We start from the raw sequence: 19,932 nt of genomic DNA on the forward strand, positions 1-19,932 counted from the left end.
CTCATTGTAGTTTGGAGCAAAATGGTGCAGCAACCGCTTGACATTGCCAAACAAACTACATTACATAAATTGAAATTAAAGTAAAAGCGTTTTTTTTCTATTCACATTATTGTGGATTCGTGGATTTAATGCTAAAAACACAGGTGTGTTCCACCTTTTAGGCTGTCTACATATCTCGGATCAGTTTTGAGACAACATAAAGCCGAGTACTGCGTCACACTCACAGTATTGCATGACCCTGTCTGTAGTGTGCATCCTTGAAGTTTCCTTAAGGATGCACACTTGCAACATTCTAGACCTGAGTGAAACAATCCTTGTTTTGCTTCTGTTAAAAATGTGCCCATGTGCCAGGATCAATAGGATGCAGAGCAATAAATCTGCATTTTTCCCACCTTGCAGACAGTAAGACAGTAAAGATAAACACTATAATTTATTTATGTCTGTAGGCTGTGAGCCAGAGTGCCTATCTGAGTTTTTAACCCGGCAATTTTCTGCTGCCATAATATAACACTGTAATAGTTCATAACACCTCATTTATGCAAATCCACTGCACACACCTGTACAGTAACTACATGTTATTACTAAACATACACACACACTGTATCACAACAATGTGAAACTCGTGTGCATTAGTGAAAGAAGTGCAATAAAAGCTCAGCTCTCAGGTGACTGAGAATGTGGTGCCACTATATTCACCGGTCGACACATGAGTCCTCCTTCAGGTGGACACGTGCATGTGTAGAGAAGAACGACTAAAGACAAAAGCTGCTGGTTGAATCCCAGGGTCATTCTGAAGTGTCCCTGGGCAGTGAAGCCAACTGTCTAAATATGGATAGAAGAGCTGGATGCATGTGTGCATGACTTGTTCTTCTGCTTTGACTGGTTGCAGTGAAAAGCACTCTATAAATTCATTCCACGAGAGAATCTACAAATGCAAATTGTGGTTTGGGTAGTCAAATGAGGGAATATTTGTTATAAGAATTGTGTTAGACTTTTCGAATCAACGCTAAGAGGCCTTGAAGCTGTTCTGGTCGCCCATCACCTCACGAGGACACCTTATGTTGGTTTCTCTTTTAATTTGTCTGTCTGACCCATTAACAAGATTATACCTGGAAAAAAACAAATCCAAATTTCATTTCTGTAGCATTCTGTAGCTCTGCAGTTCCCATAAACCATGGAGGGGATCTACAGGGAGTGTTTCCTTTACAAGGTAAGTATTCTGATCAAATGTGAACATATTAAGAGCAGAAATGCTGCTAATAAGGCCAGTCAAGACTGATTATCTACTCTGAGATCCTTTATGGACACTGTTCTGAGATATATTTTGAAGAGACATTAAAGAAGACCCCTGTTATGTGCGAAGCCACCTTGCAGTTCTTGTTTGGACAGGAGCAGTTAATTAACAGGTGGTCCCCACTGCAGCCCTGCACACAGCCCTGTGTACCAGCAGCAGCACAAGTCAGACTAACTCGCTGGGACAAACCTGAAGATGCTCTGGCTGAGACTCCTGACTCTCCTGATGCCCGGCCTGGCCCCTGGGACGGGCCTGCCTGTCCGAGGCCCACATCTTCCTGCACAACCCCACGCTGGGCCATCTGAGGCTGACCAGGAGTTTGCAGAGGTATTTGTGTCTTTATACATGTCATACAAAACCTGTTTGAAATAAAGTAAAGAAAGACTTAGATTTACAGGTCTATGTGTGGTGTTTTATTTCTGCAAAACTCACTCTGGACAGCTTTACCGCCCCATTACCTCAGCCTGGGAGGTATAATAGTTATTTTTTACTCCAGTTAAGTTTCCCTAAAAGCTTCTTTAATGACCATTGACCCAGGATGCACTACCAGGAAAATACTGTATAATGCAAATGTTCCACCGGCTTGTAGAACTGTTTCTGTGATAGAAGATAATACATGTAATGTTCTTACTCAGAAAATGTTTTCTCTGGAAGTTCCTTATTCCCTGTGAACGTCTGCCAGGGTCTGCACAGCCAACCTTATCTGGTGATAACAGATACATAACAGCAGAGAGAACTGCAACCACACAGAGTCGCTGCTATCACCACAGACCATCAATCCTGTGATTAAATGTCGGATTGGCGTTGCAATGACATTGATTAAAGTTTTCCATATTTAACTTAATCAATTTATCATAAATAATGATAATAATGGTTCGTTAACTGAGATCACAGATTTGGATTTTTCAGTTTTTTAAACTTTAAATGCTATATTCTGCAGATTGTGTTTGGTTCAACACTCCCAGGAGTAAAACTGTGGTCATTTCATAGGCCTGGATATTGAAAGTCAATACATTCTGAAAACTGACGGCAGCATGTCTGTCACATCAAGTTGTTCAAACTGTGAAGAATCGAAAAATGGTATTTAATAGTAATTCTTATATGTTGTTTGATCAAATAGTCCCTTATTTGAATTCTCCAACTTAACAGTGCATTTTATTACAGTAGAGTCCTTGTTTGTCTAACATTCATTTCATATTTTGCTCATTGAAAAAGTTCAAATGTGTTTATATTTTTCAAATACACCAATATCAGCCCCTGCTGCTAGTTTCTGAATAGTTTATTTATTGAACCTAAAGTAGTAAAATCCTATTTAATATAGGTTTTATTTGCACATATTTTGTGTGCATAACATTTAACAGGATGATTTGTAGATATGCAGATAAGAACATGTGATGTGTACTTAGATGGACTATTATCAATAATACTTCCAATACAGAAGTTATTATTATTATTAACTTGTTTACCCACTCGTTGCTTTTCTGTGTTCATGGACCATATTACACATTCTTGTCTCCAATTATCAGCACTCGTATTACTGTGAGTGAAGACAGTAAACAACATCTGGCCATTAAGAATACTGTACAAATATTTACAGAGCTGCAGGCTGCACAGTCTTTATGTGTTGTGTGGCTGCCGCAGCACCTACACTCACGCGAGTACATCACAGCGTACCGTTATTAAAGGTGGGAGAAAATGTTTGGAATGTTTACAGTAAAGACAGTTTTCTGCTGATTGACTGACTGATCATTTTCAGGAGTATCTAAGGCACTTTTACGACCACCGGCCTAAACCAGAGAGACAGAGGAGGAGTGTAGACTCAGCTGGAGATGCCGAGTGGAGGAGTGGACTCTGTGATAAGCTGCAGAGCATGCAGCGCTTCTTTGGGTTACCTCCGAGCGGAGAGCTGACCAAAGAGACTCTGGCAGCTATGAAGAGGCCGCGCTGTGGTCTGTCGGATGTGGAACCATTTGGAGACACAATCCGATGGAAGAGGAGCACCCTCAGCTACAGGTTAGAAGTGATCGTATACAGCAGTGCAGTTAAAAGGTGTGGATGGGATTTTTAGGTCCCATTAGGTCAAGTCACAGACTGCAGCAGTGCAGAGCTTAAGCATCGCACAGGTTTTTGATTTGAGCTAAATATCAGCATGCCAACATGTTAACAATGACAAAAGGCGATCGACTCTTTTCCAATTGCCAGTAGGGGTTTGCCTTTCTGATTTTTACCACCATTGAGTATGTTCGAAGTTACAAACGCATTAAAATCTGAGGCACTCTCTCACCTGTCTTGCCAAATGAGCACGATCACCCGGGTGTCACGTTTCCATCAATGCCCATCGCTGGAAAAAAAATCTGTGTTGACTGCATGAGTCATTTGACCTGGGAGCGAATGCTGATTGAATCCATTCCCATCGCAGAGTCAAAAGCCAGATGTTGGCAGGTATTAGAGGGTTTTTTGACCATTGGATAAACACAACAAATCATTTTAATCGGAACAAATGAAGTGGTTGGCAGGCATACCTGTCTGTCACTAACTGACCTGTCTGCCTGTGCACACCCTGCCAATGCTCTCACGGCACATGACCAGAGTCTTCAGCCGGGGAGACATTGCCTACACTGCTGAAGCAAAGGCGATAGTCAGAAGTTAGAGAGCGAGTTACAGAAAATTCGGCTTCTAGCAGTTGTCAGGCATTGCACCTTCATATAGGCTTTGAGGAGAGGGCCAATGGCTATGGTTTTCAGGTACTTGGTTGCAAACTAAGTGCTGGATAAACTGAAAGAAGAAGATGAAGTACATCAAGTAGTAAAATTCTGCACCTTTGCCTCAGGATTGCTGACTCCAGCCTTCCCATCTCAGCCTCCAAGTTTCACAAAGTCATCAGGGCAGCATGGAAACTCTGGTCCAGTGTTGCACCGATGAAATTTCGCAAACGGAGCAGGAAAGAGGCCGACATTGTCATCTCCTTCCACAATGGTGGTAAGCTCTGAAGAGATCTCCTAACACAAACACCTTTGCACGGCAATCCTGACACTGGCACATGTCATATACAATTTACATAAATTCAATGCTTGTGTTGCAGACCATGAGGATGGCTCACCTTTTGATGGCAACGGAGGAATCCTGGCTCATGCCTTTCTGCCTGGGTCTGGGATTGGTGGGGATGTACACTTTGACGCTGAAGAAGACTGGAGCTTTAATTCGACCGGTACAAGAGTGAAGAATCTCAAAAGAGACGTATCTCTCTCTTAAAGTGGTCTTTTGTTAACTTTGGAATTCAATTTCAATAAATATGCTTTTTTTGCTGAGAGTAAAGCACAGAGCCTGAAAATATAGCCTGGATGACTCTAAAGCTCACTATGAAACACAGGCCACAGCACCAGGCACATGTTTTAAAAGGTTTGTACTTAGTTTCTTAATTAATAACGGATGTGTATTAGGCCTAATGTGCAATAGACCCATCAGAATGCCATCTACCACACCTGCAGCTTGGCTGATTGCTATTATAATGGTGGATCTGCCCCCACTTCTCTGCTTGTAAAAGTGCACAATCAGACCATCTGCGTGTGTAATGCACACATTTGTATATTTCTTTCTTGACCATGCCCCCTTAAGATAAAATTATAAAAGCACACTCGCTTTCATCTGCCTCATGATAGCAATGCGTCAACAATGCACCTGAGCACAGCTTATTTCAAGACCAACACACCCATGGGCACCCAGATTAGTGCTAGTGCTTTAACGGTCTGAACAACATGGGGGCTGGCGCTCTGAAACTTGCAAGTACATCGTTGCTTTGCATAAGGTTGTGTCAGATATATAATATGGTCCTCCATCCTTTTTGTTTTACCCATTAACCCACCCAACAAGTGTTTTGGTTGGGTTATATGGTTCCACATGTACCTACTCTTTATGTCAAGGTGGCTATGGGTTTATCTTAATAGAACTTAGTGGCATCCATCATCTCTAAACTACATTAATGCTTACATATGTCAGCTGCTTTGTGCAGCCTAACCCTCACTTGGCTTCTCTTCCTGCTCAAGGCTTCAACCTATTTGCTGTGGCAGCCCATGAATTTGGCCATGCTATGGGCCTGTCCCACTCATCTGACCCTGGAGCCATTATGTACCCAGCATATAACTTTGCCTCCAATTATGAGCTGCAGCTCTCCTTCCGCGATGTTAAAGATATCCAACACCTGTATGGTGAGTTCAGCTGGTTTCACCATATTCGTGAGCACCATTTCACTACTTGGATAGATTTGAATGCAGAAATATATTTTGGTTATTTTTTACACATTACATATTACAAATATTGCCAGTTTAGCTATGTGACACTTAACACATTAGTGTAGATGAGAATAATGTGTGTTTGATCACATTGCAGTAGTGTGGGAAAAAGCTACAAACCACAACATCCTCTATCTGTTTCATCATTATACTGCTGAAATTTGCTCAGTGACAGTGAAATAATTTGTCCAGTGTCAACAATTTATTTTGAAATCTAAATTCTAAGTTATATATTTCCTAATGCTCTGTGAAAATGTAAGCTACTTTTCTGAAATTTTAGTCCTTTCAGCTATGACTGGATGGAAAGCATTACAACACAAAAATGTTTAATGGATATATCATACTGCTTTTAGACAATTGAGGTTTTGTCTTGAAAGTGATTCTTGCATTTGCCATGCAGCTTTTATTTGAATTTACCTAAAAAGAAAATGTGTTGGGAAAAATCTAAGTGCAAGGTGTTGTTGTCTCTGTCAATAAGGCACATTTCTTTTTTAACTCGCCTGCAGGTATCAGTCCCAGTTTTGCTTCATTATTCTCAAAAAATCCGCCTCCGAGAACACCTGATAAATGTGATCCAGATTTGTCCTTTGATGCTGTAACACAGTTACAACAGGAGGTCCTGTTTTTCAAAGACAGGTATGTAAACTCTTCCAGTGTGTCTACATAATGAAGGAACCAGACTCACATCTGGTGTTTTGTTGGTCTAAGGATAATGAAAAAATAACTTCCTGACCTTTCAGATTTATGTGGCGCAAACATCCTCAGTTTGAGGAGACAGGGATCACTCTGATTACCAATCTGTGGACAGACATTATACCTCCCTTCTTGGATGCTGTCTATGAGAATTGGGAGAGGAATGTAAATGTGTTTTTCAAAGGTAACATCACAATTAACTTTTCTCCCCCCAAAAAATGGCCTACTTTATACCTGTGCATATGTAAGAGTAGTGTTTCTGTTTCAGGTCATCAGTACTGGATGCTGAAGCAGCTGAAACTGGAAGAAGGTTTTCCTAGAAACATCTCAGACTTGGGCTTTCCCTCCAGAATAAAATCTATAGATGCTGCTCTTCATTTCAGAAATGACCACTACACTGTCTTCTTCACTGGCCATGAGTGTTGGAAGTACGTACGATGCTACAGTCTCCTACAATTCTTTCCTTATTTCCAGACTCCTCTCATCTAACTCTAGACAGGGAAACTATTTTCCAAAATATTAAACTAATTTTACTACTTTATGTAATTATTTATGTAATATATTATGGGTCATTATTTATATTCAGTATTTTCATGTGGGGCATCTCAATACTTGGTATCATAAACAGAAATTCTAAATTATTTTTAATAATTTCTTTCTGAACTACAGTTGTTGGTTAGTATTGGCCTAGCAGTGAACACAAAACTATTCTTCTGTAATGAAATGCAGTGTAATGTGGTAAAGAGCATCAGGCTCAGAGTTAAGCAAAGGCATGATTGTCAATAATTTAAGGACGATAACTAACCAAATGTATTACACTAATTTACCTCAAATGTAGCAATTGCAGTATACAAAATTTGAAAATGTATACATTTATACATTCTTGAAAATAAAACATTTCACTTTAGAAGCCTTCAGGGCAATTTTAAGATTACAGAGATTTAAGATTAAAGATTTGAGATTTAAGTTTAAGATTACAGAAATGTCTGAAGAATGTTAAGGCAATAGACAGAGCTTCTGTTGGAGAAGAGCCAAATATATACAATATTGTATAATCGGCATATAAACAGATATGTAGTTCTGTGTTGGATTTGTACTATTGATTATTTAGATAGGGAATATTAAAGGACAGAACCCTGTGGTACTCCCCTGTAGTTGTTACATGGTGGGATGATCTGACACTATCACTGCAGTTTGCCTTATAACATTAGACTAATATAAGAACGTTAAGACAGTGTACTTTGTCAAGTCAAGCAGAGCAGTCAGCTGTACTCAGTCTTACCCTTCCTTGATAATTGTATCTGCATTGGATGGTTTGTGTTACTGTAGGTCAATAATAAATCTATAAAGGTTCATGTACAGTACTTATTAATTATATCCTTAATGCCACCGTTTTTAATGCAGTTGTTGAAAGAAGTTCACTTTGTTACGCATTAGCACTATGATGCTGTATATTGAGTAAACCATACAAGATGTTACTAGACGACTTCCTCACTATGTTTTGAGGTAATAACAACTTACATTTCCTGTGTGAGTAAAAACAAATGTCATGTTGTCACCGACTCAGCTATTTCTCATACAACGCGGGTACAATGATACAATGATATTGGTGTCATAAGACACAGCAGGAAAACTGTAACCATACTTACCCAAAATGTCCACCTGTCTGAGGAGTGTATTGTAACTGATAAGCAAGAAATGTTCTACCCTGTTTCTTTCATGTACTGTACCCAGGTATAATGAGAAGCAAAAGATGATGGAGGGATCACCTGTTCTCATAGAGCAGCTGTGGCCGGGGATTCCAGCTCCAATAGATGCAGCTGTCTTCTATGATGGTAGTTTCATTACCTTCCTTCTCTGGATTCAACAAGTACCATGCATAGAATTTCAACAACATACTTAGATTCAATTAAATGCAACAGAAGAGATCTACTGTGCAGTTGTTACTGACTCTGTGGTGCTAGATTGATATTCAGCACAAGAAAGTAGTAGAATATTGAGATACAATATGTTGCGTTCTTGTCCAATAAAGCACAAGCATTACTTTGAAGAAGGATCTGATGTAAAAAAATGTTACACATTATATAATTTACAACATTATACTCTTGATTAACATTATTCTTGATGATGAATCTTGATTCCCCACAGGATTTGTGCACATCTTCAAGGGAAACGTTCATTATACATATGACTCTAACACCAAAAGTGTTGTCTCCACCAACCGTGCCAACGACGTGCTGGAATGCAACAGGGACCAGGAAAACAATGAAATACTGACGGAGAGGAGATGATTGAAGGGAGGTGCTCTATGAAGCTTGATGGTGATGATGCTGTGTATCTGCTGTGAGTGTACACAAGAAGAGTTACAAATCTGTATTCACCAATAACCCCAACGTTCCTATTAACCAACTGGGAAGTGTTGAATAAAAGGGAAGTGGTTGTGTGTCAATGTGTCATAAAATGTTTTAATAAGGGCGTATGTACCTTTACAGTTTTTTATGTTGTGGTCGTTTTTTTAAGTTAACACTAAAATGTGTTTCAAATGTCTTCACAGTGAGATAGAGTTTTTCTTAGTGATACTCAGGATCCTTCTACTCCATAAAGTTGCATCCATGTATTTAATGGTTTTATGTTTGCATCACTATGACACTGTAATTAATTGGTCACTGATTATTGGTGATTATTATAGTAATGTATATATTTTTTATCATTTAAAAAGTGAATTGTTGCATTTTTTACTAACACATGCTAATTCCTTCTGAGTGTCTGCGTTTGCAGCTGTTGCTTCATTTACCTGAGAAAATACATTTCACAATAAAATAATTTCTGTTCTTGTCAGTTTCCATTATTAGCTAACAGTGACCACACTGTAGCTTTCCACAGTTATGTAGAAAGTGTAGATGGAGTTTTACAGACACATCACACAGCTCTTCCATCATGTACAAAACTAATCAAAATGTATATGCAGGACAGCATCCATAAAGGCGACAGATATGACGATACAAGATTTGATCATCTGCATAGAAAACTTAATATAGTGCTGTATTGCAATAATTAATTTGCCTATATAGATTGGAAATAATAAAGGACCAAGAGGAGAACCCTGTGGTACTCTCTGTATTTATCACTTGGAAGGATGATCTGAGTCCATCAGTGCAGGTTGCCTTTGTTCCATCACACTAAAATAACAACTTAAAGACAGTGTATTTTATTAAATCAAACAAAATGGTCAGCAGTTCAAACAATAAATACAATTTTGTCATGTCTGTGAGCCTTAAATGACGCACAAGTCGGGATCTGTGAAGTTGCAGGTTGTATGGGTGAAATGTTTAACAGACATTTCTCTTTATTATCTATAAACAGAGTGGCAATACATTACAATTCATTTGCAATGCAATAGCCATATGTGTGAAAGAAATAACCTATTTAATTTGTTTATCAAATCAAAGGACAGCAGAAATGATTATCGATATTTCCCCATAAGTGGCTCACATTAATAGATGTATTCATAAAGGCTACTTGACTTTGTGATATGGTTACTGAATGCAGGTTGATGATGGACTGTTGACACTAACAAGGGTGCCCTTGCCTGTCAGAACTTTTATTTTGAAATGTAGTATAACAGGGATTTTATGATGACGGACGCATCATGTCTGTGCTTGTTTACGAGGCAACGTGACGTCACAGGCTCGGCAGCGGCATCAGGGCAGGAGAAGAGTAATGATACACAACAAATGAGACAGGAAAAAGCTGTTACCTGAATACTCATTCATTTTACATTGTGTTCTAGATCCATTGCATGACAACATTCAGTGTAATGCACAATAAATGCTTGTTCAGTTGTTGCCTCTGCCAAGGATGTTATATTTCAGCTATTGATCATTTGTTTATCTATCAATTCTCTTATTTCAATCACTAGAGAACATGTTTTAAATTACTTTTGTAGATCCAGACGTTTGTTACTAAAAAACAAAATTATGTAATTGTGCCTCTGGGGTTTTTGATTATATTTTGCAATATAAGTTAAGGGAGGAATTATGGTACCTTGCCAGTTAGGATATATTTTTGACACATATTAACATGAGTATTTGCAGTTTCTATGATGAAAACATCTACCTTCCCTCAGTCTTTCCATTTTCATTCACTTCTGGATGCACATAAAGACTTAAAAATTCGAAATGTTTGTTTTATATGCTTTTTTTTTTGTACAACATTTTGTTTTCATTGATATACAATACAATCTCTGTTATACATAGTAAACCTGATGTTTCATCATATTTACACATGATGTTTTGGAAATTTTATGTTGGATGAGCAATCACAGAGTCGCACTTCCTCTTCTGCCCATAAAAGGAATATTTCCTGAGTCACTTACTCCAGATGTTAGTTGCTCAACCTGGCCAGTCCCCAGCCTATAAAGCAGCAGCCTCCAGCACAGTGAAGTTCAGTGAATTCAACGAGGAAACATGACGACTTTCAACCTGAGCATTCTACTAAGCCTGGCGGCTGCAGTTTACTGTATGCCGATATCACAGGTTACAAATCAAGATGAGAGTTTTGCAGAGGTATGTATGCTTGCTTTTCTGCTTAATGCATGTATACTATTTTACAATATTAGATCAGTACAACTGATGCACATCAGTATGAAGAATCTAACACTTGTATTTTCTTGCAGAACTACCTGAAGACATTTTTCAACCTGACAGAGGAGAGCGGTCCAGCTGTCAGACGAGGGATCAGTCCAGTGACCAAGAAGCTGGCTGAGATGCAAAGATTCTTTGGCCTCCAGGTCACCGGGACACTGGACACTGAAACCATAGCCATGATGAAGAAGCCCCGTTGTGGCGTTCCAGATGGCAACATCGCCAGTTTCTCCATTACTGGAAAAGACTACAAGTGGGAGAAAAACAGCCTTACCTACAGGTGCAGGATCTGAAGAATGTGTTAGAGAGAAATGTGGGCACAACTTGTGATAAGTATATTCAGTTTTTTTTCATTGTCCCACAGGATTGAGAACTACACACCTGATATGACCATTTCAGAGGTGGACGACTCCATAGAGAAAGCGCTGCAGGTTTGGGCCAAAGTCACTCCCCTGACATTTACGAGAATCTACAGTGGCACCGCGGACATCATGATCTCCTTCGGCCGCCAATGTGAGTGCAAAAGAAACAGGAGCAGACTCTCTCTCTCTCTCTCCCGCTCTCTCAGTTTACTGATAGGTCCTAGAAAGCATCTTAGCTTTAATTAGGTGTTTGCTGAGTCTTGAATCTCATTGGACAGCTGATCTATGATAGCAGGATGCAGAGGATGCTTTTTTTTTAAAAACTGTTGTCATTTGTTAGTTTTTACTGGAAACCAGTTAGTGCTTTGTATCTGTATTTGGTTTAGAAAATCTGACCTGAATTTGCTCCCACTCAACAGCTCATGGAGATTATTACCCCTTTGACGGCCCTGAGGGCATTCTCGCTCACGCCTTCGCCCCGTCTCCTGGCATCGGAGGGGATGCTCATTTTGATGATGATGAGACCTTCACCTTCCGTTCCAACACAGGTGAGTTTGCCATTCATACAGAGAATAGTCTTACTACCTACTCTATCAGTGTGTTTGACTTGAAGCTGTAACTCACCTGTAAATCTGTGTATTCTGCTGTAGGCTATGTCCTCTTCATTATAGCTGCCCATGAGTTCGGCCACTCCCTGGGCTTGTCTCACTCTAAGGATCCTGGTGCACTCATGTACCCCGTGTACACATACAGAAACCCTGAAACCTTTGTTCTGCCCCGTGATGATGTCAAAGGCATCCAGTCTCTCTATGGTTAGTATTAGCTGGATCACAAATACTTTGCCAAAATCCCTGATGAAGGACTTGCAGACAAAAGTCACTGAGTTCACATGCAATATGACATTGGTTTTATTTTACCTCCAGGTCCAAACCCTGATAAGGATCCTAACCCTGGACCCACATCCCCCACCACCCCCGATGCCTGTGATTCAACCATGGTCTTGGATGCTGTTGTCACCGTGAGAGGAGAGATGTTATTCTTCAAGGACAGGTAGCTGAATGCTCAAATATCTGAATGCTACAATATGTTTTTCCCCACTGAAGATCTGGCCTGTGAGCTGATTTCTGATTTGAATGTGCATTCTTAGCTTCATGTGGCGTAGCCACCCCCAGAGCCCCACACCTCGGCAGTTTCTCATCGCAAACTTCTGGCCCGATGCCCCAGACAGTATCGATGCTGCTTATGAGAGCCATCACTTAGACAGGGTGCTTGTCTTTAAAGGTATGTGTTCTCTGTGTCCACCTAGAGATACTATTATGTCGCACTGTTTTCAAGTCAAGATCATTTATCTTTACTTATGTTCACTGAAAAATATTTTCTTTTGATTTTTCACTTTCGCAGGTCCCAAAGTTTGGGCATTCAGCGGCTATGACCTCGTACAAGGCTATCCAAAGTCAATCTCCAGTTTCGGTCTGCCCAAAACCCTGAAGAAAGTTGACGCTGCTCTCTACGATGTGCACTCTGGCAAGACTCTGTTCTTTGTCGGCAGCAATTACTACAGGTGTGTTCACAGTAATTTTGGTGACTGCCTTAGGTAGGATGTTGATGCAAATCTTTAAAGAGTGAATCATTCTAATACCCGTCTATGTTCCTTCAGTTATGATGAGGCCAAGAAGACTATGGACCAGGGATTCCCCAAACATGTTGATCATGTCTTCTCTGGACTGACCAGCAAGGTCACTGCAGCTTTCCAGTACAGAGGTGAGTGGCAATTCAAGCTCATTCATACTTTTCCAAGACAAGATGAAGATGTCTTTCCAGACATTGCCTGAAACAGGAACTAACATCCCTCATCTGTGCTCTGCAGGTTATAGTTACATCTACAGTGGACCCTACATGTTCGAGTACAGCATGAGAAGCGGCAGATTGTTCCGCACGCTCAGTAACAGTTACTTCTTACAATGCACTAACTACTAGACCCCTTTACCTATGCTGTTAATGTAGCTCCTCTTCACGAAAATGAAGGCACCAAAGATGAAAAAAAATCATCCATGATATGTAATTTATATATTTTATAATATATAATTATATTGTTACACATTGATGGGTAAACTAGGTTTATGCCTTTTCCCAGAAAAGCACCTTATGTTTTTTTTTTTACTTTTTTAAATGATCATTTTGTGATTTCAGTTAGTTTTTGTTGATTTAACATCATATTATTTTATTTTATTGAAGTAATATTCACTGTTTTAGTATTGCTGTTGTGTTCACTGAAGTTTAACCGAATGTATGTATTCAGGATGTTTACAAAACTGTGACACAGTCAAAATGTATTGGTGCGTGAATTAGCAAATAAAAATTGTTTACATATATTTTGATTGTGTTTTGTTATTTAGAATGTACATCAATATTTGCCATGAACTTCCTTTATATATAGATATATATATATATCTATATATATATATACTGTATATTGTTTTACTTTTCAATTAGTCAGTCAAATATATTATAAGGGCTGGGCACAATTTATTAGACATATTTTTCATCAAAAGAAGTTTATAAAATATACAGTAATATATGGAGTTTGTTCTTCATGAGACCCTCCAGCACCAGGATCAGCTCCAGGCCCAGGTCATAGTCCAGTAGAGACACAGGTGCTGATGCTCATCAAGAGCTGCCTCCCTTTCTGATCCTCAAACATTAGAACAAAGAAGAGGATGAGGAACAGAAACTCCAGTGATAATTCAAATCAAAATCAAATTTTATTCGTATAGCCCATATTCACAAATCAGAATTTATCTCATAGGGCTTTAACAAGGTGTGACATCATCTGACCTTAAGCCTCAACAAGAGTAAGGAAAAACTACCAAAAAAAAACCTTTTAACAGGGTAAAAAGACGAGGAAACCTCAGAGAGAGCCACATGTGAGGGATCCCTCTCCCAGGACGGACACAAGTGCAATAGATGCCACGTGTATTGAAAATATCAGCAAAATAAGAGTATTTACAACATTGATTAGAAGAAACAGTTTGTAGCATAACAGAAATGAAATGAATTGAGGAGTTATTGTCAGAAATGGTGGAGTATCTGAGTAGACATATTGTATATCAAGCAGTCTTGTTGAAAATAATAGTCCAAGATCAGCTGCTACCACAATCAGGATCCACCACTACAATCAGATGCCACCATAGTCCACAATCCATCAACATGATCCACTGCCGCCATCAGCATCCACCATCAACTGCCACCTCGATAAGGGTCCGACACCACTATCCACGATCAGCTGCCAACACGATACAGGATCCGCCAATACGATCACGATCTCTGATTCGCGATACACCATCATGTTCCACGATGTGGCCGCAGCTGCGGTCCGGGATCTGCAAACAATAAAGCACAAGGACTGTCAAGCAAGTAATATGGATGATGAGACATCAATGTCTATAATGTGATAAAGAGGGAGAAGAGGAAAGAGAAGCTCCATGTGTCATGTGTCCCCCAACATTCTAGACCTATAGCAGCATAACTAAGAGCAGGTCCAAGACAAGCCTGAACCAGCTCTAACTATGAGATTTATCATAAAGAAAGGTTTTAAGCCTACACTTAAAAGTACAGAGGGTGTCTGCCTCCCAAACTGAAAGTGGGATATGATTCCACAGGAGAGGAGCTTGATAGCTGAAAGCTCTGGCTCCTCCTCTACTTTTAGAGACAACAAGAAAGCCTGAATTCTGGGAGTGCAGTCATCTAGTGGGGTGATATGGTACTATGAGCTCTTTAAGGTATGATGATGCCATATTATTAAGAGCCTTGTAGGTGAGGAGGAGAATTTTAAATTCTATTCTAAATTTAACATCCATATTTCATACTCATAAGTGGAATATGGTGATATATACAGCAGAATCAATACAGCAGAATATTTTCTTAATTAGGGCTGTCAGGGGATGTATGGTGGTTCCAGGTAATAAGATGAACACTATGGGTGTGTGGTCAGGCACAAGGAAAGACCGGAAGAATCCAATCTACTTCAATTGTGGTGTATTGCAGTCTTTGTGCAGAAGAATGGCAGTTTATATAGCTGATGCAGACAGGTGGTAGGTGGTCAAGGCAGCTGAGGCTGAGGCTGACAAATGATGCTGGTTTTATTTAAAGAGAAAATATGTGTGTTATCACTACATATTAAACTTAATACATAGGAAGCAAATATGTATGGCTACCATGTAACTATTAAGAGCTAGTTCAGTGTAATCATTGTAACCTAACAATTCAAGTATTAAGATACTGCAAACATAAATGTACTAGGAACAAAAGGAACTCACATTTCCACTCAGACAAACAGTTGTTGCCAGTAGAGCACAGGGGTCTGCTACAGGTAAGGGCTTGTACCTGAACTCAACCCTATATATATTAAATTGAATTCAGATCCCCCTCAGACAGCGATTCCTCCAAACCTGCTCTTCAAAATAGCAAATTTTTTAGAACTCAGTATTGTGGTATAACCAACAAGTGACCACTGATGTTTGAAGTGATTTTGGTAACAGTGTATAAGAGTGAAGAATATCTTCCAAGTACAGTATCTCTTTTCTGTGTTGCACTTTGTAGATGTTTCCTGCGCACTAGTTTCTTTGTCCAGCTCAAAGAACAACTCGTTTTGCTAAAAAAATATTTTAGCTCATTGTCTAGCTTTTCTACAATTGGAAAGAGCTGTTGTTTGTGTTTTATAAATGTTTCTCAAAGGAATAATTGATCCTACAAATCTGTGAATATTTCCAACTGTACCGAATAAGCAGGTACAGTGCTCTTCATGGAGAAAGTCTGTTCTGCTGTTCCGGCACTCTGTACCTATATTAACTTATCCCGTGCGCAATAATTAACCAAAACATTAGGACAAATTAATGAAAACGTAATGGATTAATCAAAACTTGTGTCTCATGCGCATGCAATAGCTTATTGAGTGCTCAATTTAGTAAACCAGGATCTCAATGCCCATCTATAAGAAATCTAAACCTATTCTGAGCAAAAAGTAATAATGTAATTGCACTCTCAATTGGATTGCAATTGGATTGTAACATTTTTGGGATTCTTCTTGACCTGCTGCCAAGCTTCATTGCATGTGCATGGTATCTATTTAAAAGGGTATGCATAGTATATTTAATCTTCAGCCCTGTTTTTCATACATTTTGTTAATTGTTACTGATCAGTATCTCGAAAGATGTAAGACTTGCCAATCCAATTGTCAAAAGTGAAAAGGTAAACTGTATATCATGTTGATATTTGACTGAATTTTCTTTTTCTCTTATAGGACTCAGTAGACATCAACATGTGAATGTAAAATATCTTGCTGTTCAAACTGTTTGATACAAACAAATGTTTCACCTTTGTCATTAGTGTCTGAAACGTCACCTAGTGTGCGCAACATTAACCTCCTTGGACATGTGCATTCAGTTTATGGCACCTGTATTCTCCTTCAAGTAGCTTGGCTATAAGTGCAAAGGTGAGATATTTAGTGGATTGGAACAGTATGTGGCAAATGGTAGTAAGTGGATACATGTGCAGTGTTCTAATGTATGACTGACTACACTGTAAAGAAAAACCTAGGTTCACGACAAAAAAATGTGTCTTGATGAAATTAAACACTGCTACCTCACTTTGGCAGCAAGTGATTTATTAGTGTATATCATATCATTAAGATTACTTAAAGATGTTAAATTGTGCCTCATTGTCACTGACAAGGTCTTGCTGTTTGCAAATCATTTTAACCCTATATTTATTTGAAAATATACAAAGACAACAAATCAAATTTTGAAACTGTTTGGACAAGGCAGAAAAATAATATAGATTGCATAAAATGGCCGGGCTATTTTATAAATAATTCTAAAACTATTAATGGTAGTACTCTTGAAAGCATCCCCACTGTAACTGCCTTAAACTTGTGGAGATGACTGTTTATACAATATGCACCGATCATCCACAACATAAAAAACACTGACGGGTGAATTCATAATATTGTTTTTGTTATTACAATGCCACCTGTGAAGATAGGGTATAGATTAGTCAGCAAATGAATTGTCAGTTCTTGAAGTTGTAGTGGGTTGTACCTACCAAAAATGCTCCATAGAAGGACAAATGGTGAACTAGCAACAAGGTCATAGGCAGCTTAAAGCCCATGAAAGTTGGCCTCTGTCAGCATGGGCACTCTATAAAGCATCTATAAAGGGCTGGTGAATATCAGAACTGTACCATTTAATGGAAAAAGGTGGCCGGGTCTGATAAAGCACTTCACTTAACATTGTTGCAGACCTTTAGCCTTTCATGGCATTAGGCAGGTGGTTTTAATGTTGTTGCTGGTCAGTGGTATGCATTCAGTCTGTCAGGTGAGGCTGACTATCAGTCTGAGTTAGACAAATCTAGTTGGGAAAATCATATCAAGTGAGCCGTCAAGAATTTTCATCAGAGAGACAATAAGTGGAATTAGTTGGAAGTTTTGATGGATCCAACTGGCCAACAAATGTTGTTTTCTGTTTGTATGACAAACCTTTTCTACATACTTTCCTGTATATCTTCCAGGAACAGATGCTGGTCAAGAACGTGAGTCCAGAAAAATGCCAAAGAAGATGTGGTCCAAGGCTGAGGTTGCTGCAGTAATGTGGCATATCATACATCACATAAGTAAAGGAAGACTGGCCACCAAAAACGAATGCAGTCACTGCTAGCTGGTAGAAGGCTCTGTATTAGCACTTATTATTAAATATCTAAGGTGTAACTTAATTTTATGTTAACAAAATGACAGTCCCCCTTTTGCTTTGTGCTGTCAGGTGTGTGTATTTATGTTAATGAAGAGCTATTTAAAAGGTGACGTCATTGTCCCTTTAAAGTCCCAACATTGTTGTGTCCTCAAATGCCATACATTTGTCAAAAAGAGAGATGTCTGCATATAGCACAACACAGTCATGTGTATAGAGTTCTGTAGCTCGTATCTACAGCCTAAAGTGAGCTGAATTTTGTTCAGATTTTTTGCAGTGTGTTGACCTGACTCCCATTGCTCTAGGACAGGGGTCGGCAACCTTTTTGACAATAAGTGCCAATGTAAAATTTTCTTGTGAATTAGTGTGCCATATCAACATTTTCTTATATTAAGTCTTATTATTGAACCACATTAATATTTCCAACAGACATGTAATTTTATTCCATCCATATTGGCTATACATAGAACAACACTTTAAAGAAACATGTTTATCTCATTAACCCCACCAACCACACTCATATTCAGAATTGCAAAAGCTTGCTTCAAAGACTTTGAGAGAGTTGGCTTCTCATACCTGGACACTGCACGTTTGATTGATTCTCCCTTGTCTGCCTGATCTTTGAAACTTCTTTCGTGCCATGTTTCGAAGTGGCGCTTAACACTGGACGTTCGGCACACAACATTTTCAAACTTAACGTGCACACAGCACGGTCCTTATGAAAAACAAAGCCATAGTCTTCTGCCCATGAGGGCTGAAATGCCCGTGCCTTCAGTTTTTTAGCTAGCGGGCATGCCATCACCAATACACCTGCACTTCACGGAGATTCATGTGGGGAAATGCGAGCAGCGCCGGCTGGGAGGCTTCTTCTTCTTATTATTTAATGGCGATTGGCATCGAGCCTATGGCGCATTACTGGCACCTAGTGGCTGGGAGGTGTTAACATCAATCAAGCTAAATAATACAGGCTGCATGACGGCAAAACCTTTGAACATTTCTTGAACAAGTGTGCCAATGATTATGGTGCCTTAGGTTGCCGACCCCTGCTCTAGGACCTCGGGAAAGGGTAGTCCCCGTAAACCACCACCGGGCTGGTCTATATATATATAAGTCTGTCTATACATTATAGACCAGAATGTGTGTGAAATGTGTCCCTTTGTGTTGACTGTACTGAAATGACTGTGAAAACAAAGTATATCTTAAAGTCTGGAATATTTTTTTAGGGGAGCTGTAGCTAAACATTGTCTGTAGGTACGCATTTGATTGTTCCTATAACAAACTGATTAGAGCAGCTTTGAAAAAATATTCACTCAATATTCACTGTTTGTGTTGGAGGTACAATCTGCATATATATGGTATGGTAATATATGAGGGGCTGTTAGGGACATAATTCACAATTATCTCTTAACGTACCAAAATCATTCACATAATATACTGAAACCCGCACATTCATACTGTCACAAGTAAAATGCTGTCACACATCGGCCCTTTCATAGTGACACATTTAAAACAGTTAACACTCAACAGCTCACATTTAGCAGTACATCACACTTTCCATTATACTGACTTAACCTTGTAGCCTTTGGGAGGTTTCAGGTGTTTAACCTCTTTGGGTCTTAGTCGTGTCAAACATGCAGGTCGTTGAATTGGCTCTTCTACGCTGTGCCATCCGTTTGTATATTTTGTTACCCCAATGTATAGATCTGATAAATCCTTGTTGCATTGGACTAAATAAATTGTATTCTTCTGTTTGTGTCTGGGAGTTTGGGAGGATGAGATTCTGGGTGTTACTGGGCTTGAAATGACAGGTGTGTGGTGTGTGAAGAACATTCAGAGTTTTTCCGAGACTCCTGTTGTTCTCTTCAGTTTTGTTTCTTTGATGACACGTGAAACGTCTTCAAGAAACACAAG

The 19,932-nt window shown here is 39.3% G+C and overlaps 2 protein-coding genes across 2 annotated transcripts; both read left to right on the plus strand.

The window, feature by feature from the left end:
- The first annotated feature begins 1,489 nt into the window (after positions 1–1,489).
- On the plus strand, positions 1,490–8,567 carry LOC118122449 (neutrophil collagenase). Its single transcript, XM_047343570.1, has 10 exons — positions 1,490–1,621; positions 3,051–3,307; positions 4,125–4,273; positions 4,377–4,502; positions 5,338–5,508; positions 6,090–6,219; positions 6,324–6,460; positions 6,545–6,704; positions 8,011–8,111; positions 8,425–8,567. The coding sequence occupies exons 1-10, from the start codon at positions 1,490–1,492 to the stop codon at positions 8,565–8,567; spliced, it is 1,506 nt and encodes a 501-aa protein (XP_047199526.1).
- Positions 8,568–10,728: 2,161 nt separating this feature from the next.
- mmp13a (matrix metallopeptidase 13a) lies at positions 10,729–13,653 on the plus strand. Its single transcript, XM_035178373.2, has 10 exons — positions 10,729–10,841; positions 10,952–11,199; positions 11,284–11,432; positions 11,701–11,829; positions 11,932–12,093; positions 12,205–12,331; positions 12,429–12,562; positions 12,683–12,842; positions 12,939–13,042; positions 13,149–13,653. The coding sequence occupies exons 1-10, from the start codon at positions 10,743–10,745 to the stop codon at positions 13,256–13,258; spliced, it is 1,422 nt and encodes a 473-aa protein (XP_035034264.2). The 5' UTR covers positions 10,729–10,742; the 3' UTR covers positions 13,259–13,653.
- Positions 13,654–19,932: the final 6,279 nt, after the last annotated feature.

This window comes from Hippoglossus stenolepis, chromosome 15 (genome assembly GCF_022539355.2).
Source record: "Hippoglossus stenolepis isolate QCI-W04-F060 chromosome 15, HSTE1.2, whole genome shotgun sequence".
NCBI lineage: Eukaryota > Metazoa > Chordata > Actinopteri > Pleuronectiformes > Pleuronectidae > Hippoglossus > Hippoglossus stenolepis.

Excerpts from the sequence above, each read along its gene's own strand:
- LOC118122449 (XM_047343570.1), top strand. The coding sequence starts at position 1,490 with ATGCTCTGGCTGAGACTCCTGACTCTCCTGATGCCCGGCCTGGCCCCT. Across the intron at positions 3,308-4,124 it reads AGGAGCACCCTCAGCTACAG|GATTGCTGACTCCAGCCTTC; the intron begins GTTAGAAGTGAT and ends CCTTTGCCTCAG. Across the intron at positions 4,503-5,337 it reads CTGGAGCTTTAATTCGACCG|GCTTCAACCTATTTGCTGTG; the intron begins GTACAAGAGTGA and ends TTCCTGCTCAAG.
- mmp13a (XM_035178373.2), top strand. The coding sequence starts at position 10,743 with ATGACGACTTTCAACCTGAGCATTCTACTAAGCCTGGCGGCTGCAGTT. Across the intron at positions 10,842-10,951 it reads AAGATGAGAGTTTTGCAGAG|AACTACCTGAAGACATTTTT; the intron begins GTATGTATGCTT and ends ATTTTCTTGCAG. Across the intron at positions 12,094-12,204 it reads AGGCATCCAGTCTCTCTATG|GTCCAAACCCTGATAAGGAT; the intron begins GTTAGTATTAGC and ends TTTTACCTCCAG.